Source organism: Pelecanus crispus, chromosome 5 (genome assembly GCF_030463565.1).
Source record: "Pelecanus crispus isolate bPelCri1 chromosome 5, bPelCri1.pri, whole genome shotgun sequence".
In the NCBI taxonomy this organism is placed as follows: domain Eukaryota; kingdom Metazoa; phylum Chordata; class Aves; order Pelecaniformes; family Pelecanidae; genus Pelecanus; species Pelecanus crispus.
In genome coordinates this window covers 22,692,889-22,720,472 of record NC_134647.1, presented here as the reverse complement: position 1 = coordinate 22,720,472, position 27,584 = coordinate 22,692,889, and the positions used below count along the sequence as shown (strand labels likewise).

Sequence of the window (27,584 nt, the reverse complement as noted above, 5' to 3'; positions counted from 1 at the left end):
GCGATAAGGTCTCCCCTCAGCCTCCTCTTCTCCAGGCTAAACAACCCCAGTTCCCTCAGCCGCTCCTCATAAGACCTGTGCTCCAGACCCTTCACCAGCTTCGTTGCCCTTCTCTGGACATGCTCCAGCAACTCAATGCTTTTCTTGTAGTGAGGGCCCCAAAACTGGACACAGTATTCCAGGTGCGGCCTCACCAGCGCTGAGTACAGGGCGACAATCACCTCCCTGCTCCTGCTGGCCACACCATTCCTGCTACAAGCCAGGATGCCGTTGGTCATCTTGGCCACCTGGGCACACTGCTGGCTCATGTTCACGGCTGTCGACCAGCACTCCCAGGTCCTTTTCCCCCGGACAGCTCTGCCCATGTTCAAGGAGGCAGGGAGAGGTTGCATATTACATGCTGCTCTGGTCCATTTGGAGGACTGGCACATACACTTCCTCTGAGGCTGACTACTGCTAAGTAGCTGACAACAGCTCTGATGTCCCCTGTCCGCACAGGCACATCATCAATCCTGCTGGCACCAAGCTGACTGGCACCTTGGACAGCCTCAAGAATTACAACCATAAAAATGATGAGGATTTTTTTAATAGCTACTTTTACTTACAAAGCACCAGAAACATTTAGGATACATTTTCTTCTGTCAAATTTTTGTCCAAAACGAAGAAGATAAGATTACATGAACGCAGTGAGACCACACATTCCCTTAATCTCACCTCTCAGAATTACACAAATATGGCCTGACTTGCACAAAAGCTCTGAGAACTAGTCACACTGTAAAAATAATTTGCACCACAAAACCATATTACTGCCTATGGCCGGTTTAATAGACCTATGCCAGGGTGTTCAGAAGCTATCAATACCTTTCTCTGCTTAAATCACCAGAAACACAGCATTGATGGGAAACTCCACGGAAACTTCTTTCCACAGTACATCAGACAAAGAATGGGAAAAAAATAGCATTTTATAAAACAGTAATGGATTTTGTTTGTTAATAAAAAGCAACATCTGCCAGAGGCATTTAAACAAGGATGATGCAGAAATTGAGATGAATACGTTGGTAAGCCTTACTGCCAGATTAATGCCTATAATGAAAAGTAATAAAGTGAACTACGCATGTTGCTATACCAGTGTAATTTTTTTTACCCTATTACATATTGATAAGAACTTATATTCCTTACCAATGCCAGCAGCAACTCATTTTATGAATGCAAATTAACTTTTCACTTTTATTCTTTGTGAACGTAAGTTTTATACCTGTGCTTTATATTATACCTACAGGAGACTTCAAACAAATCTGTGATGTGTTATGAAAACATAATAATATAAGTGCTTACCTTTTTCAGGAACCGTACTCCATAGGTAAATATATAAAGGTAAAATGTAAACCTCCACCTGCAAAAGGTACAAGAGATTAACTCTAGGATACCAGGTTTACACACTTTACAGTTCAACACATGATTTCTTATGGCACTGCCAAACCACCACACACTGGTCACATTAACAGAAGTTGAAGCAAAATTTTGGTCTGGTTTTCTACAACTTTTGTTATCAAGCATTGTGCTCATCTGCCTGCTTTTCCCAGCCTCCCATTAGCTCTCTGAAAATACTGGCTAATTTCACCTAAACATGACAGAAAAACCCCCAAATTTTCAAGGATAATTAAGTTTTTTGAAGTTTAACGAAAACTAAGATGACAGAGGAGGACAGAGGACAATTTGCACACCTATTGCAGGGAAGTTCACTTATTCCTAGACACCAAGACAATGATAGTAAGAAATTTTATAAAGCCTTCAACAGGCAACTTCAGAGTGCTGCACGTCAAATACAGTCTTTAATAATGAAAAGCATCATCCACAATGAGCTGGAATTAGCAGGATCAGCTTAGCAGATTCCAGTACTTCACTCTTGGTTTTAGGGAGTCCAGTTGCATCAGACAGATATGCTGGATACAGGTATATATCCACAATTTACATCTGCTTCCAAAGAGTTTCCTTAATAAAGATGATTCTACATTTTCCCAAGTACACATGAAATAATTGCTCAGCTTTTAGTTTTTCTTTTCAGACAGAGGCAAACTAGAAGCTAGGATCAAGATGCCATGGAAAATAAGAGAGAAAACAGCAGGAGATTTAATACAAAATCATCCTGTCCTCTACGTCTTTCTCCCTTCCCCAATAAAAGAAGACATACAGAGTATCTTCCTATCTTTTGGACCCATTACTGGCTTAGGAAAGAAGAGTCAATGGAAGTATAAGGAAATAAAAATCAAAACCTCATGCAGTGTAAATTCTTAGAGGAATTCCTGGGTTTTTTTCCAAGGGTTGGAGTGACTACACAGACATCCTTGACATAAACACCAGTGAGGTACTATTCATAACGTTTATAGCAGGATGAGATTTAGCTTCCTTAGTGTGAGGCAGTACTGCAGCGTGAATCATCTTCAATTACATCTTTTACAGCACTTACAACTTTCTTTCCACTAGCAAAACTATTAGCTTACGGTTAATTGTCATTGAAGCATGTTCAGACATTACTGGAACGGTTTCAAAACTGAAAATGCTCCTATGTAAAAGAAGGTTAATCCAAACCTTCCTCTTCAAAGCTACTTTTACAAGTATTTAGAAAGAAAGTTATGTCATACATAAATAACCCGTGGATGAGTTGAGTATAGGAGAGTGTAGGAACATCAGTGAGTTTTAAAGTGTGATACTTCAGCTGAACAGAAACCGTCTCTTATCCTGTAGCGTCCACAGCACTGCAGAGATTAGTTTATTCAATTGATATGATACAAATACCAATCCCTTCAAGGGTCCAGTCACACTAGGCTACATGTCTCACAGCTTTCATGCTGGCAGTTTCTTCAAGATACTGCAAAAATAGAGCACTTGGAGGCAAAACGTTAGTTGTGCTGGCAGAAACCTTCAGATTGCACACATGGAAGAAACAGGAAGGACAGCAATATGAAGGAAGGTTTTATTTGGGTAACAATTTTCTCATTAGGCCAGTCCTATGGCTAGGAAACCTGCCATTTAACTTCAAGGTTACATACCTCATCTAGTGAAAGTTTGAAGGCCATCACTGAAAATAAAAATATTAGGAGAGAAAAACTGTCTAATCTAATCTCACTGCTGAACACTCACAGTGCCTTTCTTTCACTCCTAAGTGTCAGCAGTTATGATCAATTCCTTACAAAGAGTTTTCTTGTTCTAAAACTCCCCTCAATATCACCTTTATTTCACATTTCTCCAAGCAAAATTCACAACATATTTGAGGACATTTGTAGCTTGCTGTTGGGAGATGCAATATTCCATGGAGAAGTTCAAAGGCTGTCTGAAGTACCTGAAATACATTACTGGTTAAGTTTTAGATGGTGGGTCTCAGGGATTTTCCAGTCTGCCCAGATGTCTGAAAGACTCTGGTTGCAGTATTTGCTGCAGCTATTACCTCAGAGGAAATAAAAAGGCCCTTTCCTGAAACAAGCAAATTCAGAAACACAGATTTCTCCATCTAACTTTCCACCCCCACCCCCCAAAGCACTGCCACTGCAGTAGACCTGCGCTAAAGCCATGGATTGCCCTGTAGGAGAATTTCCGGAGCTTGGGAAAAACCTCAGAGCCAAGAGCCACCAGGTACTCTTTGGGTCTGCCAAAGACAATCAACTTGCTCCAACTGTTCAAATGCTACAAAGGTGGTATATGCATACAAGTATATGATAATATATGCTATTGGTCGTCTTTCCTCTTCTTCTCTAACCTGCCAAACAAGTCTACTTGGATTGAGCATCAGAAGATAAAGCAAGACTTAGAGCTGGGTGATAAACAAAGCTGGTCAAAGTGCTAACTTCTTGAAAAAAAAAAAAAAAGCAATATTGGTAGAAAAAATTGCTCATTCCTGCTAAACAACATCCACAAAAGCTATTCAACAAACTTCTGGCTTGGTCAAACTGCAATAAATTCAAAACAAAAGCAAAATCAGAATTGGCCCCCAGCATGTTTATCACCATTAATCAGCTAACTCTGGTGGTAGCAGACCTGCAAAGGACTTTCCACTGCTCTGCACCAGGCAGCTAGCTGCCTTTTCTGGGGGCTTCAAAGGGAAATTCTACTGGCTCAATAGCCCAATTGGAATCTCAGTCCCATACAAGGAAGTCCAAGGAGTTTCCCACATTGTTTTACCACTACTTGTAGGTGGTTTATTGCTGCAATTAACACCAAAATATCCACTGGCCAAGCTCAAATATATGAATGCAAGAAGGTTTGGAAGAAAGTTATTAAACTATTTATTATTATACAGTAAGTGAATATATCTGGTCTCACTAGATAAGTAACTATGTTCAACATTTTAGTAAACGTTGCAGATTAACTACTACCACCAATGACCTTAACAATTGGAGATCTTAATTTGTAACTGTCTTTTTAAGTAAAATAAGGTTTAAATAAAAAAAGAGACGAAGATATAACTAGATGCTTATTACCTACAAATTAATATATACTGAGATCTACAAAATCCACATTAAATGAAATCAACAGTGAAGACCATTTACAGAATGAGTAACATTTATGAGTGTCCTGGTTTTGGCTGGGATAGAGTTAATTTTCTTCCTAGTAGCAGGCATTGTGCTGTATTTTGGATTTACTATGAGAATAATGCTGATAACACACCGATGGTTTAGTTGTTGCTAAGTAGTGCTTATGCTAGTCAAGGACTTTTCAGCTTCCCATGCTCTGCCAGGTACACAAGAAGCTGGGAGGGGGCACAGCCAGGACAGCTGACCCAAACTGGCCAAAGGGCTATTCCATACCATATGATGTCACGCTCAGTATAGAAACTGGGGGCAGTTGGCGGGGAGGCAGCGATCGCTGCTTGGGGACTGGCTGGGTATCAGTCAGCGAATGGTGAGCAATTGCATTGTGTATCACTTATTTTGTATACAACAGAGGCCACTAGGTGAAGCACCCCATTGTGGGCGACCACCGCAACAATTCACATTTAACTGAAAGATGATGACAGCTGAAGCTGCTCTGTTTTGTGAGAATTTGCTCTGGCCCTCAGACCTGAAACACTCCTCCAGTATATAGACACACAAAATGTGAATGACCCACATACACATAAAGGGTGCTGCTTGAAAGACTTTTTAGGTTAATTTAAATCCCGCAAACCCAGATGAAAGTGCTCAAGGAACAAGTGTTCTGGAAGACTTGATCTGTCTGCTCACAATAGGGTTTATGAGGTTCACTTTAGTCCTGCACTAATATGCCTACAAGACTTCCAGATTGAACCAGGCTTGCGTCTGGTCTGCTCGAGCTCAGAATGAGGGGGATCAAACCTGTTTACGTATGGCCCTTCTGTCAAATCCTTCAGGTTGTGCTGGTACTTACCAGGCCAGCATTTCAAATACGGACGTGACACACTGCAGCGAAGAGTCAAGCTAAAAAGTGACTCTTCGGTAACAAAAAAAGAAATTATTTTCTAATGTAGTCTTAAAATGAATGCTCTAGAGCCTCTCAAGAGTGCAGCAACAGATCTGACTGCTCTTGTTCAATACGTGAGTGCATTCCTGATCCAGAGCACATACAGTTGCTTAACCTCTCAACCCTTTTAACTTTGAGCTGCTAATGAAATTTTAAAGATGTTTCAGCATGATACAGAACACTAAGAAGATGGAAAAGTTGGAGAGTCTCTGCCAACTAATCTGGTATACCCCGTCATGCTCAACTCAGCAAAAACTATTTAAGTACACACTTGAGCAAGCACTTCACTAATTTCATGCATATGTCTAACCAGGTTCCTTTCATCACACTGATGAATTTTGTCCTTAAAATTCCCCTTCAAATTTCTGCTCTGAAATGTGAAATAAAACTTCAGCTAATAAAACCAAATTGTTCAAGCAATGTGCAAGCAAAGAACCCCCCTACCCCATATACATGCACACATATTTTGCAGAGCCCACCACATGGGTTTCGTGCTCTGTGTCAGAAAGACACCATCCTCCCCATGGACCTGCCATCCAGCAGAGCAAGCTCAGCATGGCCACTCTCCCAGGATAAGGGCTGCTTTTGCCAAGAAGGCGGCTGAAGAGCCACAAGGTCTCTCCGCTCTTGCAATTTTCCCTTTCTTCCATTTCTTTTGCAGAAAGACTGGCCGGCTGGGCGGTGAATACAGGCACTCCCGCAGAGCCCCCAGCTTTGCAGCGAACCCCCGGCAGCGCACAGCTCTCCCCACTGTAAGCGCATGCCCCTTACAGCTCCGATGCCAAACCAGTGCCTGCTGCCCAGCAATGCTGTGCAAGGATCCAAAGTTACCCAACTGACTTTTGATAAGCAAACATGAAACATAATAAATGCACAATGTTAAAAACATTACAGCCATTTTGCTTCCAGAATTGTAGCTGTTATTTACAGAGATGCTTTTGCCAATGATTTGCTACAGTCAGGGCCACAAACAGCAAAGAATGCCACACTTCAAAACAGTCAACATTAAAAACCCCCTCACATTTAGCAACTAGCCATGAGCTCACCACATTGCCTGCCATCAAAGAAAGTGGCTTTCTGGCTCTGAAAACTATTTTCAGAAAAACTGAAGACTCCTAAAGGTTTTCCCATGGAAATTCACTTCAGTAAAATTTCAGATTTGCTGTTCTCAGTCACCCACTGCTCAACTCCTGGCAGTGGCTGACAGACCTCTGGGCTCAGGCTTTGGGCTGAAAGCCAAACCAAGCCTAACGCAAACTCCACAGGTGCAGGCCTTGACTCTGAAGAAGATGAGAGGCTTGAACTGCCATCATGCAGCTTGTTCTCCATTTTAATCCCCACCGCCTGACTGAACTGCACAAGCATGTAGCTGGGCTATTGCAGTTGTTAGCTGAGACTGAAAACTATTTTTGCTGCAATGATTTCCTGTGGCTCTAAAGAGTATGTTCACTGTTAGACTGCTCAAAGGAACATTTCTGAGGCTGAGTTTAAACAATACTGAATGTTTATTTCTTTTAAACAGGAAGCATTGCTAAGTTCCCTACATGCCCACTGTGACTTAAAGCAGTCCATGTTTTATCCTCACATTGCATTTTTCTGCTCCCCCAAACATAGTACCAGAACCTTCAACTTTCTGATTCACTTAAGGGGACTTAATCCGATTAATGCTGCTCCTGACATAGCCAGAAGTATGCATTCCTTACAGATGGTTATGTCTAAGGAGAGATATTTAGAGGATGATCCCAAAACCAACAGACGCTGAACTTTTGTATCAACTTCTTAATATTTGTGACATTGTCTACTGACCTCCCATTTTAGGTTAAAAAAAAACACAAACCAAACACCACCAAACAAACAGCAACCCTTCTCCCCTAAAACAACAAAAAATCCCCACAAAGATAATATTTTTTTAGGCAATAAACCATGCAAAAATACAAAGAGCACAGAAAAATAATGCTTAATCTGTCCAAAACCTAGGAGGACTACAAGCACCTCAGACATTTAATGGTCTCACAGATTCAAACTTAAGACCTTTTGTATTGTATCACAAGTGGTGTTCTTACAGTATTAAGACTGCAGTCTTACAGTAGTTAAGTTGCACAAAACTGTGCTTTTATATCAGGCACATGACAATTCAGGTGTTACTGTGTTTCACTCTGAGCAATCTTTCTGGATGTTTTGCCTTCCCTGATCAAAGCCCTAACACACACAAGCAGTGAGCGGTACTGTCCCACAGGATCGTTAGGGAATTGTGGTGGATGACTATTAATACTTCACAGCCTGTGTCACTATCTAGAAGAGTAAAGCAACAAATTGACACCTTCTTTTGAGACATCAGCTTTTAAAGAAATTTAGAAAATCAGAGTTCCAACTCTTTTCCAGTCAGAACTCAAAATAAGACAGGGTGAAGGTAATTTGATAACGCAGGTGGCGCATTCTCAGCATTCGGACTGGTACACATGGACCTATGTTTTCACTTGCAAATTTTCAGAGAGATCTCCTAAAGAACTTCTACTCTTAGTTGCAATCGCACAATCCCCTTCAACTAATAAAGCTCTTTTAAAATAAACTAAGAGCTTTATTAAATCCTACATCTGTATGTGCTCAGATGATGACACATCTATACACTGAAAACCCAAACACAGAGCAGATCAGAAACACAATTAGCACGTAGGACAGCCCCACGGCATACCTTCATTTGGTTCAGAAACCCGACAGAAGTACAACTCTGCTTTGAATAGTCTGTACCCTCCACAAAGTCTTCACTTGTCTTCATTCCTGATAACTAGTCTCATACAAAGCTGCAAGTGTGACAATATGTTTGATGCCAGTAGCCCCACTGCTCCAATTTGCTGCCTCCCAAGATTTCTGTAATGATAATTTGCTGCATTTCTGCAAAGCCTGGCAGATGCAAGTGGATATAAAGAATGCTAAATAAATAAACAAATAAATAAATAAATCTTCTTGCCCTTTCTGGCATGGTACTGCTGTTGAGTTAGACTGGAGCAACCATGCAAATGGTGAATAGTTCCTGCACTATGGTTAAGCAGAAGTTATCTGAGGAAGGAGACAGCTATGCACAGCTCACTAAGATGTGCAAAAAAGCAGGTATGATAAATTGAGAAATCTTCATTGCTTTCCTCTTCAGCTTTCTGGCTTAAGATTTGACTGTCATCTGATTTTCCTCTTGGCTGGAGTTTGAATCAGTTATTTAATATTTAATGTTATAGTGCCACTTGAGACCAGTCCTGTCCTAAATCTGTATGCTCAAAATGCAGCTCTGAAAGTCTTAAGAGCAAAATTTAGTAGTGCAGAAAAAAGGGAAGGAAACACAGTACTAAATTTTGAAGTGATGCAGTTTTATAAATAATAAATCATGTTTATATAATTGGACCAGAAAAGATGCATAATAGAATAGGTGTTTTGGTAATTCCTTCTAGGTTACACAGCTTCTGTTTAACGGTTATGCAACTGTTCTCTTCCGAGCACTTTGAGGACTACATGAAATAAAGCTCTGATAAGACCTCAGAGATCTATCAGCATTGCCAAGTCTTGCCCTACAAAGAGGTACTACTATCTGGAAAGCTCATGGGAAGAGCACACATTAAAAACAGGTGTTGCTGCCATGCACCCTCCCCTGTGGTCTGATCAACAGAACTGTTTTCACAACAGTGATGTTCAATGCACACAGCTGACAAGTCTTGGAGCAAAAAAACAACCCGAAGTCTTTCCAACCTGGACCTCCAGCCTCCATTCTTACCAGTGATCTCAGAAGTCACCTGTTTCCAAACATGGCCTTTCAACTCCCCTGTGGATATCACAACAGTGCTCACTGTCCCACTCCTTTCTAGTTCTAGAGGAGCAAAAACTTAAAATCTTTCAGATTGCATTTGCTTTTCACCTAGCGATGTTGTCCTAGCCATGATGGCCAACATATATGCATAAGGAAACTTTTGTGACAAGTAATTATCCTCTTAGACCAACTTTATTAGCTGTTTCCATTTTTTCTCATGCTGAATGTTACTTTCTTGTAATACTAAGTCATCTGCCTCAGATTGGTTTTTAGCCTGCTAAAGCAGATACTGATCCCTTCTGGGTATTGATCTTTCCAGAACTAGGCTAGGTGTTAGGGTTGTTTCTCCATTTCCCTGAAGAAACCGCCCAGCTGTGCAGCATCCTTCAAACCGTGCAGCACACACTGAGTTTGTGCAACAGCAACCACACACACCCTTGATATTACGTAGTTACAGATCAGTCTTCTGGGGAGGGTTTGCAGTTTCCTCACATTCTGTACTTCCATTTCAGATCATACACCTCACCGTCTTCTAAGCAGGAGTTGCAGTGCTGTCATAGTTGAGATAGGAGGATAAGCAGTTTGTAGCTGTACATTCAAACCTCGCCCTGCCCTTAATTTTATTTTCCCTCTTGCATTCTGAAGAAGTACATTTATTTAGTCATTTAAGTGCCTCCCCTTTCCCTACATCCCAGCCATCATTTGTTGCATCACTGAAACTTTAGAAAAAATGCTACAAGATGCTCGTTACAATGAAGGTTGGGTTTTGGTGTGTTTTTTTTTTTTAAGATTTAATATATTATCCTTCAGTATTCCAAGCACACTACAAAGAAACAGGGACAGGAAATTTTTTTACTATTTTTCATGCAAAAGTGCTGTCATCAGAGCAGCAAGAATAAAACTAAAGAAGCCAGAAACCCAAATTTACCAAGAAGCACCATCTAACCAAACTATACTCACTAGTCTGAAAGTATTTAAATAACTAACCATAAGGCATAGCATTAAATATTTCAAAGCATGGTTTCTGTAGCACCTTGTACTGAATATTTCCTGTCTGATAGTCACAATTTCATCCTGTTTCAGGGCCCGATCCTAGAAGATTTAACTTGCAAGTAACCAGGACTACGTGAGCTGATGCATCACTTGACTCCTCTGGAGAAATCCATGACAAAATTTAACTCTCACATACTCATATGTTTTTTTCATCTGCCAGTGTCTGGAACTTCAGGGAAGTGAAAAACAAAGCATCACTGAATGAGCAAATGCTGGTCACCAGTCAATACAAACAGAAGGGCCCGTCACACTAATGATATCAGTAAAACAGAACAAGTGGAATTACTTGGATGTACGTGAAGTGCAAAACGTGTAGTGTGCAGGTGAAGTTACCAGAAGGGTCTCCATTGCAACCTGGGCTCTGCATTCTGCCACAGCAGGCCTGTGTATACCCACCCTGGTGAGACACCAAAGCAGAAGACAGAGACTATATATGCCAATGGCTACACTAACAACTACCACAGCATCATACCAAAAAGCATTAGGGGAACCAGCAAGTTTCTCACCTCCACCAGCACTGTGCACGTGTTCTTGCTGAGGCCACTGACAGTACCTGTTCAGCCACAGGCCACTGCTTGCCTCTTTTGAGCCTAACAGTACTCCAGTGACACCTACCTTGCTGTCCTGGACATACATACGATGTTATGCCCAAATATAACAAGAACTATTCTGCCAATCAAAAATTTGTTTCCACTTAGGTACAGGGCAAATCTTTCCACAAAAGCATTTTGACAGACAGCCATATTAATGCAATTAGGCAGGCATCATCTTGACCCAGGTTAGTTTATAGCTTTCAGCACTCAGCAAAGAAAATGGAGGAGGAAAAAAGAAAAAAAAAAATCAAAACAGCATATGACAAGCTGCCACATTCGCTCTCTACAACTACCTGAAAGGAGGTTGTAGTGAGGTGGGTGTTGGTCTCTTCTCCCATGTAGTTAGTGATAGGACGAGAGGAAATGGGCTCAAGCTGCGCCAGGGGAGGTTTAGGTTGGATATTAGGAAAAATTTCTTTACGGAAAGGGTGGTCAAGAATTGGAACCGGCTGCCCAGAGAGGTGGTGGAGTCACCATCCCTGGAAGTGTTCAAAAAACGGGTAGATGTGGCACTTTGGGACATGGTTTAGTCTAGTCTACCCTTGATTGGTTTAGTGTGGACTTGGTAGTGTAGGTTAATGGTTGGACTGGATGATCTTAAAGGTCTTTTCCAACCTAAACAATTCTATGATTCTATGATTAGCTTACAAAATATTTACATCTGAAGAAAATAATACTCAGTTCAGCTTTCTCTAAAGAGCATGAAAGTACATTATTGGGCAACTTACTAATGCAGAAAACAGTGTAGTTAAATGCCTGTGAAGGAAAAATATTAAACAATGTGGAAGCTAATTCTCCTCTGTAACTCTGTGTCTCCATGAACAAGGGCACAGAGTCCATGTATCTGTAAAATGAAAGGTAATCAAATGCAACATAAAACTCTGTAACAACATAAATATAAGGGAGAAGAGAGGAATATGGACTTGCATGCCAATTCATTCATTGTCATGTATAAAATAAAACCTTTCTGCCACTACCTTTCAGTGAGTAAGGTATTTTGATACGGGTTTATTGTGATTAGCAACCTGTAGAGAACAAGTCATACTCAAGTTTGTTTCTTTTGGTAGAGACTGAAATAGAGAAAGACACCAAATAGTTCTGGACTACTGAGTCTGTGTAGTTTGTTGTCTCCTGTGGAGAACAACCTGCTACAAAAGGCATCCCTGGGGAGCTCCTACTGGACCAAATCTGTACAGATTCAGTGTGAATTTGACAAACACCATTTGCTAGTGCTACACATGCACAACACCTAACAACTCAGAAGACAGCAGAAATGAGAGTAAGAAGGGTATCTTTCTAAATTATCATTTTGTTCACGTTTGTCTTTCTTTTTAAAATGAAAGTAAGAGTAGAACTTGGTGGATATCTGCATTTACTGAAGATCCAAAAATTTGCATCCACATAAGAATGAAGAATTTATTCTGAATCTGACAGTAACCCTTCATGAATAAATACTTGCTTGTAATGTGTTTCATAAAGTTATTACAGCCTAAGCGAACATTGCTCATGACGCTTTCATACTGCCAGTGCGTAACAGGTTGAAAAAAAGCATAGTTTGAATTGGTAACAAAACGGACATCTTAGAAACAAAAAAGAGAACTTTCTAGGAAAAGACAAAGCAATAAGGAGGTAAAAAGTACAAGGCAAAAATTGCACAAGTAACCACTAAGGCATATAAAGGAAGCAAACACCAAATCTACAGGATAAAAGCAATGAAAAAAGCAGAACATGTTATGAAAGGGAAGAAGAGAAATGTTTTTGCTGTCTTTACCCTCTTCCGCTCAGCTTTTAAATCCAGTATCACAGATGAAGTAAAGAACTGACAAACACCATTACAGATTTGAGAACTAAACGCAACCTTCACTATTAATAGACAATGACTATTTTACACTATTTGCTATTCTACTTGGGCAAGAATGGTTTTATTATTGGAAAGTTTCATTTAAGAGAAATTAAAAAAGCCCTCAAACTTTGGCAGCAATAAACTATTTTTAACAAGAAAATGAGAGATATCAGAACCTGAAATCTACCATGTAGGAGAGATCTGTATCACAGACAAACACACTAACAAATGTGCTTCAGGTAGAGCAAGAGGGATAAACTGGGAGAAAACCCTGTACTGAGTTCCCAGAAGATCCTCCCCAAACCATCAAGAGTCAGTTTTTAAGCTCTGTGAATCCTATCTACTAAGCTTCAAAAGCAGTCTTGAAGTCTGTAGCATCCCAGACTGAGCCCTTACTTTCTTGGCTGTATATCCCCTATGGCTCTTCTGAAAAATCCCAGCTCTGTCTTCCATGTTCCTTCACTTTCAAGCCACTTGTCTGCAGTGTTTGGCAACTTCATTTAAAGCTGAGGCTTACTGAAAGCAGCAGTTGGTCTCTTCCATAATCAAGAGCAATTCAAGGCGTGCGGAACACAAAAAAGCAGCAGCTACTGCAGTCTTTGCAGTTTTCCTTTAGTTGTCTTTAATCCTTACACTACGACTGTAATTTTGAACTAGTGTTCATGTTAACTAGAACTTAGGGAAGAATTATTTAATTTCCATAACATTATGATGAGCACACACAAACCGCAAGAGAATGGAAACCTAGTTAATTTATTATAACCTTGCTTAATGTGCAGTGATAATGTTAAGTGATGGTGTCTTTGCAGGACCAGCACATGAGTTAATTTAAATTTATTAATTGTGTTAAGAAGTGTGTCACAGAAGGCAGTAAGGGCAGGGAATTCAAAGTTTTAAGTAATCCAATTTGAGGGAAGAGGGGAATTTCATAAGGTGCAAAATGAAGAGTGCTTACAGCACAGTCTAAAAATACAGTGAGCATAGTCTGAGGACATGTGTGCTGGTTTTGGCTGGGATAGCGTTAATTTTCTTCACAGTAGCTAGTATGGGGCTATGCTTTGAATTTGTACTGAAAACAGTGTTGAGAACACAGGGATGCTTTTGTTATTGCTGAGCAGCGCTTACACAGAGTCAAGGCCTTTTCTGCTTCTCACCCCACCCCACCAGCGAGTAGGCTGGGGGTGCACAAGAAGCTGGGAGGGGACACAGCCGGGACAGCTGACCCCAACTGACCACAGGGATATCCCATGCCATATGATGTCGTGCTCAGTATATAAAGCTGGGGAAAGAAGAAGGAAAGGAGGGATGTTTGGAGTGATGGCATTTGTCTTCCCAAGTAACCGTTACACGTGATGGAGCCCTGCTTTTCTGGAGATGGCTGAACACCTGCCTGCCGATGGGAAGTAGTGAATGAACTCCTTGTTTTGCTTTGCTTGCATGCGCAGCTTTTGCTTTGCCTGTTTGAACTGTCTTTATCTCAACCCACGAGCTTTCTCAATTTTACCCTCCCGATTTTCTCCCTCATCCCACCAGGGGGGAGTGAGTGAATGGCTGTGTGGTGTTCAGCTGCCGGCTGGGGTTAAACCATGACAACATGGCATGGACAGCTTTGCCCTCCTGCTCCAACAGAACAGCATGAGAAGAGGGCTGGTGATTCCTGACACTTAACCAATGTTTTAATTTCCCCCCAATCCCATGTTTGGGCACAGAGATGTCCTAAGGCCCAGCTTAAAAAGAGAAAACAGACATCATAGACCAGATTCACACATGAGCATGGCAGATACGGTAGGAAAGGAATCACAACGGAAACTGCCAACCTTGCCCAATTCTGGGGTCTGTTTCATACCAGTCCCAAACTAACTGGAGCCTCTTGAGCAGCACACTATGGAGTTGCAAGAAGTCTACTCCCAACTTCCCCTTCACCAGACGGGTCAGCTTTCTAATGCAATGGGAAGCAGGGCAACAAGAGCAGAGCCAGACCCAGTACTTCATTATTCAAAACTGAGAAATAATGATAGGAAGAGTTAGATAAAGGGTGTAAACATAGCCATAGGAGCAGCTGTTCAGCAGAAAAGCATTCATTCTCTCAGCCAGTGTTCATCTAAGCACTCGTGTAGACCTGGCAGCAGGAAATGATGCACTTAGAGCACCGCATGGCACACCATGCCCTGCTCCTCCCACCCTGCCACGTCAGAGGGGCCAAATGGCTGCAGCAATTTCACCCTCTTCTCCCCTCCGCCACACCAAAACCCGAGCTTTCACACTGGATGCAAGTACTGCCCATGCCTCCCTGGTTTCCCTTCTGTTACTCGGATGCGTACATATTCCCCACCACCACAAGCAACAGTACTGCAGCATGCTTATGTGACCACCTTGTGACCCACCAACAGGAAAATTTGACTGACAAGCTCCCTATGTTTTTATGTAGGGTGACCTTTAACCCCAGTAAGTATAGTGTGTTGCCCTATGAAACAGCTGTACAGTCAGCTGTCTGGCACAGGGCAGGGCAAATAGGAGGGCAAGGATGCAGAAGTCAGGGAGGTGGCCTTTACTGCTTACTAGAGCTGCAACAGTAGCCTGTGCTGCTGAACTACCACCTGAGCCAGCGTGTGCAAGGTCCCAACAGCACAAAAGCACGTAATAAAATCTTAACAAGGTGTATAATTAAGCTACTTATCCAGCCTGGCCACCAAAGAAATGTGAATAGTCCAGAGGCTAATACAGATGCTCCGAGAGGCAAAGCTGGAGGCATAAACCCACAGCAAACCACACTGTAGCAGCTGGGCATGATTGTCCAGACTATGCATTTGGAAGTGCGAGTGCTGAGCAAGCTGTGCGTTGAAGAGGGGGTATGTGCAAGATGTTTAGTCCCGATTCATCAGAGGGCAAGTGTTAGGGAAGAATCAAAATTGCTGTCAGCGGCTGCACTGTGTTCTCACAACTTTACAATCAGGACAGCTTGCCAGCCATTAACTTATTCATGTGGCCAGAGACTCAGGCTACAAATTACTAACTTTTATGTAACTCAACGCAACCAGTACTGTCTTACTGTCTTTCTCTTGGAGCAGGGAAGCCATTAGTGAACCAGCTTTGGATGACATCATATGAAAAAGCATATTTACACTAAATAAAAAGCTTCATCAATACTTTTCTGCACTGACTTCACATGTGGCTTAGAGAGAAACATAAATTCAACTCAGCCTACCATGGTATCAGACAAAGGAATCAGTAATGTACAAGAGCTATTGAGTGCTACTCTCAAGGAGCAACAGCTCACCCTGATATAGAAAGGAGCAGGATTTCTGCTTATATAGCAGGTCTTAGCTTTATATACCCAAACATGACTCCAGGCCTTTTTCCACAGCACTAGTTTCCCCTGACATCAGTCTCAGTATAAATGTCTCATTCTCTTTTACCTTCTATTGAGGCCTTGCATTCAAGCACCTCTCTCTTATTTTTCTGTGATATTAGATGTAATACTCTTAAGAGAATAATAGGTCCTTGAATGTAGCAATCCCAAAGTCTAGATATAACTCTTACAGTACTGTGATAAAATTGCAGTATTTTACCTGCTGACTACAGACAACAATTGCCAGACCGTCTTTGCTACTCTCTGCACTTTAGTTGCCACTTGCTACATTACTTCAATTAGAGTCTCCTTTTTGGCACCCGTGACTCATCTCAAGTTCCCTACTACCTGCAGCTATAATAAACTCTTCTTTCACTCAGCAAAGGTCACATCTTCTCTGTTCTGGAACAATTTCACAGACTCCAACTCCCTCCACATCTCATTGAAAACATACATCCTCCCTCGCCAAGCTGCCTCACAAGTCTGACTCTGCCAACACCTGAGCCCCTACTCCCTGCTACACCCTTCATGCCACAAACGCTGTTTGCTCACATGGCTCTTCTCTTCCTTACCTCTGTACTCCAGTTTCAGTATGCGTGATACTTTATAGTTAAAGACTTAAGGTTAGTTTTCACAACAGTTTTCTAAGCAAACTATGGATACAATCTATTTATCAGCACAATACGAAATACTCTGATTGCGCAAGTACATACAACAGTCTCTTTAATTATAAATTACTGCTGAATTATTGCCTCAGGAGAGCAATGAATTCCATGAAAGACACATGAAATCCTGTTTAATTACTCAGAGTGTGAAAAACTGTTTTCACTATTCAATTTTGAATACACTCCTTTTCTTTTTCATCTAATACCCTCTGGTTCTTGCACAACGAGATAGGCAGTTGCTGTTCTCCATTTATTTTCTTTATACAACTCATCATTTCCATATACTTTTATCTTGTACTAAGGTGACCTTCTCTCTTCTTCCACTGTGTCTCTGATCTCCTGCACAATCCTTGTAGCATCTACAGTTACTGTGCCGCTATTTGCATCTGCAAAGTACCATACTTTCACATTACATTTAATGAAAATTTTAATTAAAAATGCCAATGGAACAGTTTGTTCTGCACACATCAGTCTAGCAGCACAATGGGAAATACTGACAGGCAACCCAACTCTATAGGTTTCACCAGTAGTAGTTCTATTCCCTTCAAAGACAGCTTTCCCTGAGTAGTGTAAGAGCCAGCCTTTGCTGTTCCCCCTTGCCTTACACCACCACCATCGTTAAATCTGTATCACCTGATGTATCAGTCCTTACCCAGACATTTCACAGAGTTCAAGGTTGCAAGACACCAACCAGTTTGGATGGGCTCACATCCACAGTGCTCAAGGCTAGAACACTATAGACAGCACTTACCCAGGAGCTACTTTACATTCATATGAAATATAGCTCTGAAACTTCCTGAGGATTTGTGGTTTGGGTTTTTTTTGTTGTTATTGTTTTGGGGTTGGTTTTTTTTTTGTCATCCCCCTCTTTCTTTTCTTCCATCCCTGCAAGAAGGATCCATGTTTCTTAAATACTGAGACTGATGTATTGCACCTTGCCAGAATGTTGTTTTTATAGCCTGACACCAAGCATGTGCTGCTTGCCCTATGGCACAATGTAGAGGCACTAGCCCTGCTTGGATAACAAGACCATCCCAGCTGGAAGAGTCAGATTTGACAAGTTTTATATTCATATCATCTGTCTGGAGAAAACCCTGGAGTGAATTATCTTTTCAATGAATTATCCTTTCAATAGTGCCTGCATTCCCTTTTGGCAAGGGGCAGCAGCATCGCCATGGAAAGGAGTCCAGTAGCAAATCAGTATTCATAAACTGCAGCCCATGGGAGATGAGCCCGCCTGAGGCAAAATGGAGCATGACAGTAAAGGCGCACCCTTATCTTCCAGCTTTGGTTCCATTGTGAAGGCAAAGGTGACTTTTTTAGACATTATTTTGTTTCAAGTAAGTGAGAGCTTAACACTTAACATAATGAAAATGATAACAGAATCTCCAAGTTTGATAACACCAAGAATCCATTTTTGTTATTAGTTGTTCTTTGTCTAGTATTTCTACCTTAGAAATCACACAACAGGTTTATGACTCCCTTCTTCTAGGCATTAAAAACCAAACCAAACAAGAACATGCTTCTTGCTTTACAAGCAATTTATGGCTATTGAAGAGCCACCAATTTACTTTTACTGGCAGTTTTATGACATACTGCTGTCAGGATTCATTGACATGAAGCTCCCATATCTTTTAATGGAAAGATACACATTACTTAGTTACATGACATTCTGTAAAGGAAAAAAAAAAGTAATCAATAAAGACCTTCAGAAAACACCATTAAAGTGGTCTTTACTTCTGATAAAGGCTGTCAGACTCAGCCTTTACTGGTTTTTCAAGTGCAACTAGTACACATACCAGTAAGGACTTCACAGGGAAAAAAAATCAAAACTGTGGATGGAGCTCTCTGTATGTGTATTATAATAAAAAATAAAAATAGAATTGTTGGTTCCAACAACAAAAAATCCTGCCAGCCACGAAGATTTATGCTAAGTGACAGTAATTTCTCAGATAATTAATTTGAAAAGGACACACTGTTTTACAAACACAGATCATGTAGCAGTTGCTCCTCTTTCCTTTTGATATAATAAACTTGGCACAGCTGGAGCGTACAGACAGCAGCAGCAAAGAGTGACACTGAAAAACTTCTTCAAGGTGAAGTAGGATGCCTCAAAATTTATCTTGCGAAGTGCTACACGTTGCTGAGTGATTTAAGAAAAATCTGCATACACACCACCTAGCCTCAGTTTGATGCTCCTGTAGGTTAAAAGTTAGCTCGGGCAACTTCTCAGCTTGACACTGGCACTTAGAGAAAGTGGGTCAATCACAGCAGCTGACAGCTTCCTCGGCTTTCCCTTTACAGGTCTGTTTTAACACAGTGGTGTTTTGACTTAGCAGCTTTGGGGAAACCACCTTGTTCTTGACCTGAGCCAAAGCAGTCTCTTGGCTATAAACCCAGCTACTGTGCTTGAAGGAATACTACTCCTCTTATTCTTCCTGCCCAACTCCCTTTGTTTTAAGGCCGTAGCAGGGAGAAAGGAAAACAAAAAAAATCAAAAATCTATATCCAGACGCAGAGAGGTGTACACAAATATACACTTCCTACTCCTCAATGATATCACACAATACTGTATTCTTTAGACACCACTAACAGAAATATAAAGTAGCTGCTCCAGCATCATAACAGTTTCTGTGAAGCACCGATGAATATTTCACTCAAGGTCACAGAAAGCTAACTGAAATACTGAAACGTAAAGAAGTTAAGGATCAGCAAGAAAAATAGGAAAATGACTCACTTTTTTCATCTGTATAAACATTTATCAGTCTTATAAACTGTTTCAGTACAAAGTATTTCAGAAGAAAGAAATCATAGTAATTACTTAGAGACTTCCAGTACTATGCCTCACTGCAGTTTGCTGCTATTTCAGTGACTTCCAGAAATTTTGGATTTTCCTTGATGCTTTCTCTTTCAGCCAAGACTGCTGTCCTATGATCATCTGTCAACAGAAGCACCTGTCCCAGAAGCACCTGGATGCAGCATGCAGCCCACTGCAGGATGTTATGAGAAGAAGGAGCAACAGAACTAAGTATGTGCCCAGTTAAAAAAAAATAATAATCCAGAATGATAATAGCAAGGAAAATTTCTAACTTTTTATCAGCATACTAGTTAGGTGTGCAGTTTCCCTTTCACCAAGCAGCTGTTTGAGTTACCAGTGCTTTAGATCTCCTGAACAGACCAGAGCAGCAGGGGAGAGGTTATGCCTCATACTTGTGAGAGAGCGAGGAGGAACAGCCATTCCTGCCCCCCATGGAAAACAGCAGAGAAAATGAGGGAGATTTGGTAATTCTGTAGCCATTGAACAGTAACTATCACACTTGCCCCAGAGCACATAGCATGGCTTTACAGAACCATCCCCTTGTTCTCTTTTCTGGTTGTGAAACAGTGGTTAGTCCTCTGCTGCATGTAGCACTGAGGCAGCTGAAAACCTGTATTCACAAATCAGAATTAAATGGACCCATAATACCATTTACCACGTATTTTTGTTTGCATCTCAAACATCATTGTATTCAGCGGTGTTTTAGAAGCTGACTTAAGAGAGCCTGAGGCTATTAAACATTCAGAGCTAGACGCTTTTTGACGCCTATTTATTTTCTAGTGCTTTACTGCTATACACAAAGCACAGACTGATGAATTCTTTCATGCGCTTTGTTAAGATTTGTATCAGCACAGTTCAGAATTTCAACAACCAAGCAGCTGTCTCAATTTCTTTCCCTTGCATAGCTATCCAATACAATTTTGTAGGAGAGAATTACTCTGCTAGTCAAGAAAGGCAATATGGCCAAGAAGTTGCAAACTGCCCATAAAATTTTCACAGAAATGTGCATGATAAGCGAAAAAAATATTCTCTATGTATCTGTCTCTATCTGCACATGTACACATGCACACACATATATATACAGCTATAGACAGACAAGATCTCCCCAAAAGCAACGTGCAGTGCATAAACACAGTTTCAGTTCCTTAGGAAAAAGATTATGTTCTGGCTAGGAGATGAGACAGAGACTCTTCTCTCCCCTACATCAAAAGACACCCCACTTACAGATACTTTAGTATCCAAGCTTCTTCTAGAGAAGAATGAGGAAAAAGAACAATCTCTGGCTCTTCAGTCTGCACATTTCAATGTTTTCACAGGCAGACTGTTGCATAAACTCAGTAACTCTCTTGGCCACATGCTTCTGCCAGCCACTCCTTGGAAACCATGTAAATGTCTCTAATAAATGGCTTGCTTAAATGTACATAGCTGTAGGACAGACAAGTCATTCCAAAGTCCCAGGCTAATAGCTTAGGGCATCACAGGTTCTTTCCCTTTGCTCTGGACAACAAGGGAGGAGGACAGGATGCTTGCTCTTTCTATACCATTCAGTCTTTGAGAAAAGCAGACATACCTACACACTGGTAGTGTGAGCAGCAGTGCAATACACTGAAACCAGGAAGAAACTGGAAATGGTTTGGGAATCACTACTGCATTGGCTTTCTGACATGTCAGACATTAACAAAGACATTCTTGGATCCTGTATTCTGTTTGGCAATCAGCAAAGTCACCATTCATGGTCTTCCAAGAGTTACATCCTCCCAGTCATCCCTGACATACCTGGAAACCCTTTTCCCACTACCTTATTCCATGCCTGGAATTCCCATTCCACTATATTCAGACACAACATTCTTCCTTAAGACATTTTTGGGAACTTATTTGTGGTCAGACACCTTTTTTTTAATTTAAAAAAAAAAAACATTTTTGTGCTGGAACTACTCCAGCAGAGTCATTAGAGCATTTGATCCAATTTATATCACTTGCCTATAGACAGATTGATAGTCCTCTGCAGAGACAACTTCTAGCCTTGTAAAGTACTGCAGATACTCTCCATGAATAACAGAAACCACACAAGCTTCAGAAAAGATTAATGGTAATCCACTTCCTGTTTTTTCTCATGCGCTGCATATTTGAAGTGCAGAGCACAAGGTCTTTACCCTACTGTTGTTCAGGAGAAAGCTTGTCTTTCCTTGATGTTAGGCTGTGCCATGGGGACAGAGAGAAAGGAATAAAAAAACAACAGAAGTACATGGCAGTAGAAAAGTCCACTTTGCACACTCAGTTTACCACTTCTTCTTCTCCTTTATGCACCTTGGATCTTTCAAGTTAAGGAAGGGAGCAAAACTGCCTAAATTCCCACAAGAGAAAGAAAAGCTACGGACACTCTCCCATGCAGCTAATATAGTAAGCTAAGTGCCTGAGCATTACAATCTGAGGTTATACTAGGTGGGTGCCTTTCCTAGTGACTACAAACACTCTGCTGCTAACTCCAAGTTTCATGTCAGAATCAACAAATCCTTGAGAAACAACCCATTGACTTGCTAGTAAAATAATCCTCAGCACCCCATTTATTGCTGTCTTTCTGACTAATACTGTATCATGAATCATCACCTGTTGAAATTATCTATTTTGTATTTCATATAGGTACTTTTCACCATAACATCTGAAAGCACGTAGGTGATGACACTGAAGTCTCACCATTAGTGGTCTCCACAGCTCCCACAATTAAATGGTGCCTTCTCTTTCAGATTGACACACAAAACTCTATGGGGGTGATTGCTGGTTAAGTTCCCTGAAAAATAGTTTATTTTCACTACAATGCTGTGGCACAAACAGTGCCTATAGACAAGAGATATTATTACTGCCTTTTTCGTCATGTAACCACCATCTGCTAACGCCCAGGACATCTGATCATAGAATCATAGAATCATAGAATCATCTAGGTTGGAAAAGACCTTTAAGATCATCCAGTCCAACCATTAACCTACACTACCAAGCCCACTCTAGACTAATCAAGGGTAGACCAGACTAAACCATATCCCGAAGTGCCACATCTACCCGTTTTTTAAACGCCTCCAGGGATGGTGACTCCACCACCTCTCTGGGCAGCCTGTTCCAATGCCTGACCACCCTTTCCGTAAAGAAATTCTTCCTAATCTCCAGTCTAAACCTCCCCTGGCGCAGCTTAAGCCCATTTCCTCTTGTCCTATCGCTAGCTACTTGGGAGAAGAGACCAACACCCACCTCACTACAACCTCCTTTCAGGTAGTTGTAGAGAGCGATAAGGTCTCCCCTCAGCCTCCTCTTTTCCAGGCTAAACAACCCCAGTTCCCTCAGCCGCTCCTCATAAGACTTGTTCTCCAGACCCTTCACCAGCTTCGTTGCCCGCCTCTGAACACGCTCCAGCACCTCAATGTCTTTCTTGTAGTGAGGGGCCCAAAACTGGACACAGTATTCCAGGTGCGGCCTCACCAGCGCCGAGTACAGGGGGACAATCACCTCCCTGCTCCTGCTGGCCACAGCATTCCTGATACAAGCCAGGATGCTGTTGGCCTTCTTGGCCACCTGGGCACACTGCTGGCTCAAGTTCAGCCGGCTATCTACTAACACCCCCAGATCCTTTTCGGCCAGGCAGCTTTCCAGCCACTCCTCCCCAAGCCTGTAGCGTTGCATGGGGTTGTTGTGACCGAAGTGCAGGACCCGGCACTTGGCCTTGTTGAACCTCATACAGTTGGCCACGGCCCATCGATCCAGCCTGTCCAGGTCCCTCTGCAGGGCCATCCTACCCTCGAGCAGATCGACACTCCCACCCAATTTGGTGTCGTCTGCAAACTTACTGAGGGTGCACTCGATCCCCTCATCCAGATCATTGATAAAGATATTGAACAAGACTGGCCCTAAAACAGAGCCCTGGGGAACACCGCTCGTGACCGGCCGCCAACTGGACTTAACACCATTTATCACTACTCTCTGGGCTCGGCCACCCAACCAGTTCTTTACCCAGCGAAGAGTATGCCTGTCTAAGCCGTGAGCTGCCAGCTTCCCGAGGAGGATATTATGCGAGACGGTGTCAAAAGCTTTGCTAAAGTCCAGGTAGATGACATCCACAGCCTTTCCATCATCTACCAGGCGGGTCACCAGGTCATAGAAGGAGATCAGGTTGGTCAAGCAGGACCTGCCTTTTGTGAACCCATGCTGGCTGGGCCTGATCCCCTGGTTGACCTGTACTTGCCTGTGGAGTTCGCTCAAGATGAACCTCTCCATAATCTTCCCCGGCACCGAGGTCAGGCTGACAGGCCTGTAGTTCCCCGGGTCCTCCTTCCGGCCCTTCTTATAGATGGGCGTCACATTGGCAAGCCTCCAGTCATCAGGGACCTCCCCTGTTAACCAGGACTGTTGATAGATGATGGAAAGTGGCTTGGCAAGCTCCTCTGCCAGCTCCCTCAGTACTCTCGGGTGGATCCCATCCGGCCCCATAGACTTGTGAGCGTCCAGGTGGCATAGCAGGTCATTAACTGCTTCCTCCTGGACTATGAGGGCTCCATTCTGGTCCCTATCCCTATCCTCTTGCTCAAGGGCCTGAGTACCCTGGGGATGACCGGTCTGGCTGTTGAACACAGAGGCAAAGAAGGCGTTAAGTACTTCAGCCTTTTCCTTGTCCTCGGTGACAATGTTCCCCCCCACATCCAGCAAAGAATGGAGATCCTCCTTGGCTCTCCTTTTATTGCTGATGTACTTATAAAAGCATTTTTTATTGTCTTTTACAGCACTGGCCAGATTGAGTTCTAGCTGGGCTTGTGCCTTTCTAATTTCCTCCCTGCAGGACCTAACAAGATCCCTGTACTCCTCCTGAGCTGCCCGCCCCTTCTGCCAAAGGCGGTAGACTCTCCTTTTTTCCCTGAGTCCCCGCAAAAGCTCCCTATTCAGCCAGGCCGGTCGATTTCCCCTCCGGTTGGCCTTACGACACACGGGGACAGCCCGCTCCTGCGCCCTTAAGACTTCCTTCTTGAAGAGGGCCCAGCCTTCCTGGACCCCTTTGCCCTTCAGGACCGCCTCCCAAGGGACTTTCCCAACCAGGGTCCTGAAGAGGGCAAAGTCTGCCCTCCGGAAGTCCATGGTAATAGTTTTGGTGCCCCTCCGCTTAGCATCACCCAAAATTGAGAACTTTATCATGTCGTGGTCGCTAAGCCCGAGACGGCCTCCGACCTCGACATTTCCCACAAGCCCTTCTCTGTTGGTAAACAGCAGGTCAAGCGGGGCACCTCCCCTGGTAGGCTCGCTTACCAGCTGCATTAGAAAGTTATCCCCCACATGCTCTAGGAACTTCCAAGACTGCTGCCTCTCTGCTGTGTGGTATTTCCAGCAGATGTCTGGCAAGTTGAAGTCCCCCATGAGAACAAGGGCTAGCGATTGCGACACTTCTGCCAGCCGCTTATAGAATGCCTCATCTACCTCTACCTCCTGGTTGGGTGGTCTATAGCAGACTCCCAACAGGACATCCGCCTTTCCAGCCTTCCCCCTCATCCTTACCCATAAGCATTCCACCTTGTCATCACCACTGTCAAGCTCTATGCAGTCGAAACACTCCCTAACATACAGAGCCACCCCACCGCCTTTCCTACCCTGCCTATCCCTCCTGAAGAGCTTATAGCCCTCCAGTGCAGCACTCCAGTCATGAGAGTCGTCCCACCACGTTTCCGTGATGGCGACTATGTCATAGCCATCCTGCTGCACAAGGGCCTCCAGCTCCTCCTGTTTGTTGCCCATGCTACGTGCATTGCTGTACATGCACTTAAGCTGGGCTGTCGATTTTGCCCCCAATGTTGCCATGCCGCCCCTGGGCTCCTTACTAGCGGGCCTGTTTATATCCCCTTCCCCCTTCAAACCTAGTTTAAAGCCCTCTCAATGAGTCCCGCCAACTCTTGGGCGAGAATCCTTTTCCCCCTTGGAGACAGCCGATCTCCATCAGCCGCCAGCAGGCCCGGTGCCATGTAGACCTCCCTGTGATCGAAGAACCCAAAATTCCAGCGATGGCACCAGCCTCTGAGCCACCTGTTAATCAGGTGAGTTTTCCCATTCCTTTCAGTGTTCCTTGCTGCCACTGACGGGATAGAGGAAAACACAACCTGTGCTCCCGATCCTGCGAGCAATCGCCCCAGTGCCCTGAAGTCCCTCTTCATTGGCCTAGGACTTCTCTCTGATGAAGGCTGGCAGGAAGGGAATTATCCATTTAAAAAAAAAAAAAACAAACCAAACTGTACGTTTTGGAGTTTCTCTGCACTCTGTTTAGGACCAGAATTGAAGTTGCTTGAAATGAAAAAGACGGGAAGGAGTAGAGAAAGTGAAAAATCTGGGACAACAAGAATCTCATGATTAAGTTACTGTTTTAGTCTGTTTGGGCCTGGATCTTGGGTGTCATTCATTCCAGCCAAGCGTGTTTATCATCGAGTTTCACTCTCAGCCTTTGTCCTATTGAAACTCCTCTACCTTAGATAGTACCTACACTACTCATTTGGCAAGAAAGATAAGGCAGTCAGAAATGGCCTACGGCCCTTCTGGCACAGCTGCCTTCTCCTTTGCATCATGGAACAGCCACTCTGGGCCCAAGGAACATTTTTTCTAGCAGTAAACTGAATCATCTCCATGCAAAAAGAGCTGGAGCTCTTTTTAAGCAGCTCCACATTTGCTGTGGGTTCTGTCACTTTTCTTCCCAAGTCACAGTCAATCAATGCAGTTGCCAGCAAAACTGAAGTCTTCTCTGGAAGGACAACAGCAGCTCAACAGTTGAAGTTGTAGGTGGGGATCACTGTCATTTGCTTGCTCTGTGCCTGCTTATTACATATGGGCACATTTCGTTCTCTGTCAGGGCTACAAAACTCTCCACTGACGCCTCAGTTCCTGAAGACTTGGAGTGCTCCCTTTCCCATGATTGTCAGGGGAACATGTGGTTTATGCAAGCCGGAGCCCTGAAGCAGCTGCCCCACGTGGACTCTTCATCCAAAAAGCTACCCCATTAACTCAATAGCTGTGAAAAGGCTACAGACCTCATACAGTTTGCTCCAAGCATACTGAAGTGAAGCACCACACTTAGTGCCCTGATTTAACTAGACAACTGTTTAACACCTATACTGAGGGGAAAAAAGGGTATCCCTGGCTTCCCAGTGCTATTCTGACTACCTGCCAACAAATCCATCCAGCATATGTGATGGGACAGCTGGTGGCACACAATGCACCACTGGAAATGCTATCAGAGTAATGCACACATGGTCAGTTGGATAACACCACATTCTCACAGCAGCATGTACGTATGGAGATAGAGAGGCAACTCCCACTACACCTTCTGTGAACCATGAGCAGAGAGAACCTGAAATTATTATTATTTACACCACCTTGCTTCTTTTTGGAAAGTATTACCATTACTATTAAGTACACATATTGCAGTAATGCCCAATGGCGCTCTCTAAACGAAACTGGCACTTAATTCTGTCAGTGTTAAGTTAAAGACATTCTTTACAACTTTGACCTTACCTTCCAGTTTGCATTCATAGCTCTCATCTGCACCCTTTTTCCATAATGTATGCCACAAAGGAGCAAGTTCAGCACCCATAACTTTCCTATCTGTGCCTGTATTTCATGGTACATTTATGTTTTTTCTACCTCTAAGTCAGCCCAGATGTGCTGGCACTAATGCAAGAGAGTGAAGACTTCGACCTGTGTTACAGAAGCAGCCAAATACACCGCCCAAACATGCTAGGTCTAACTAATACAGTTTTCTAAGATTCCACAGCCTCTCCTACATGTTAAGCAGACAGGTGTATACATTAACAGCTACAACCCTTCTAGAAAAAAGGTTGTTCTTCACTGATCTCTAAAGTTAGTAACTCTAAGACCACTAGCTGCTGGCAACAGGATGACTAGGTTTATCCATAATCTCACCCTTCCTGGCTTTATTAAATATTAAGTAGGGTGGATTTTAGCTGTACCAAGGAAAGGACTTAAGCA

The 27,584-nt window shown here is 42.8% G+C and overlaps 1 protein-coding gene across 3 annotated transcripts in view; it reads right to left on the bottom strand.

The window, feature by feature from the left end:
- Positions 1 to 27,584, bottom strand: part of CERS6 (ceramide synthase 6) — a 134,206-nt gene that overhangs the window by 61,651 nt on the left and 44,971 nt on the right. For all 3 annotated transcript variants that reach the window (XM_075710924.1, XM_075710923.1, XM_075710925.1), the window contains exon 4: positions 1,336 to 1,393. In XM_075710924.1, the coding sequence (XP_075567039.1) occupies positions 1,336 to 1,393 (58 nt within the window). The remainder of the gene's footprint in view (positions 1 to 1,335; positions 1,394 to 27,584) is intronic.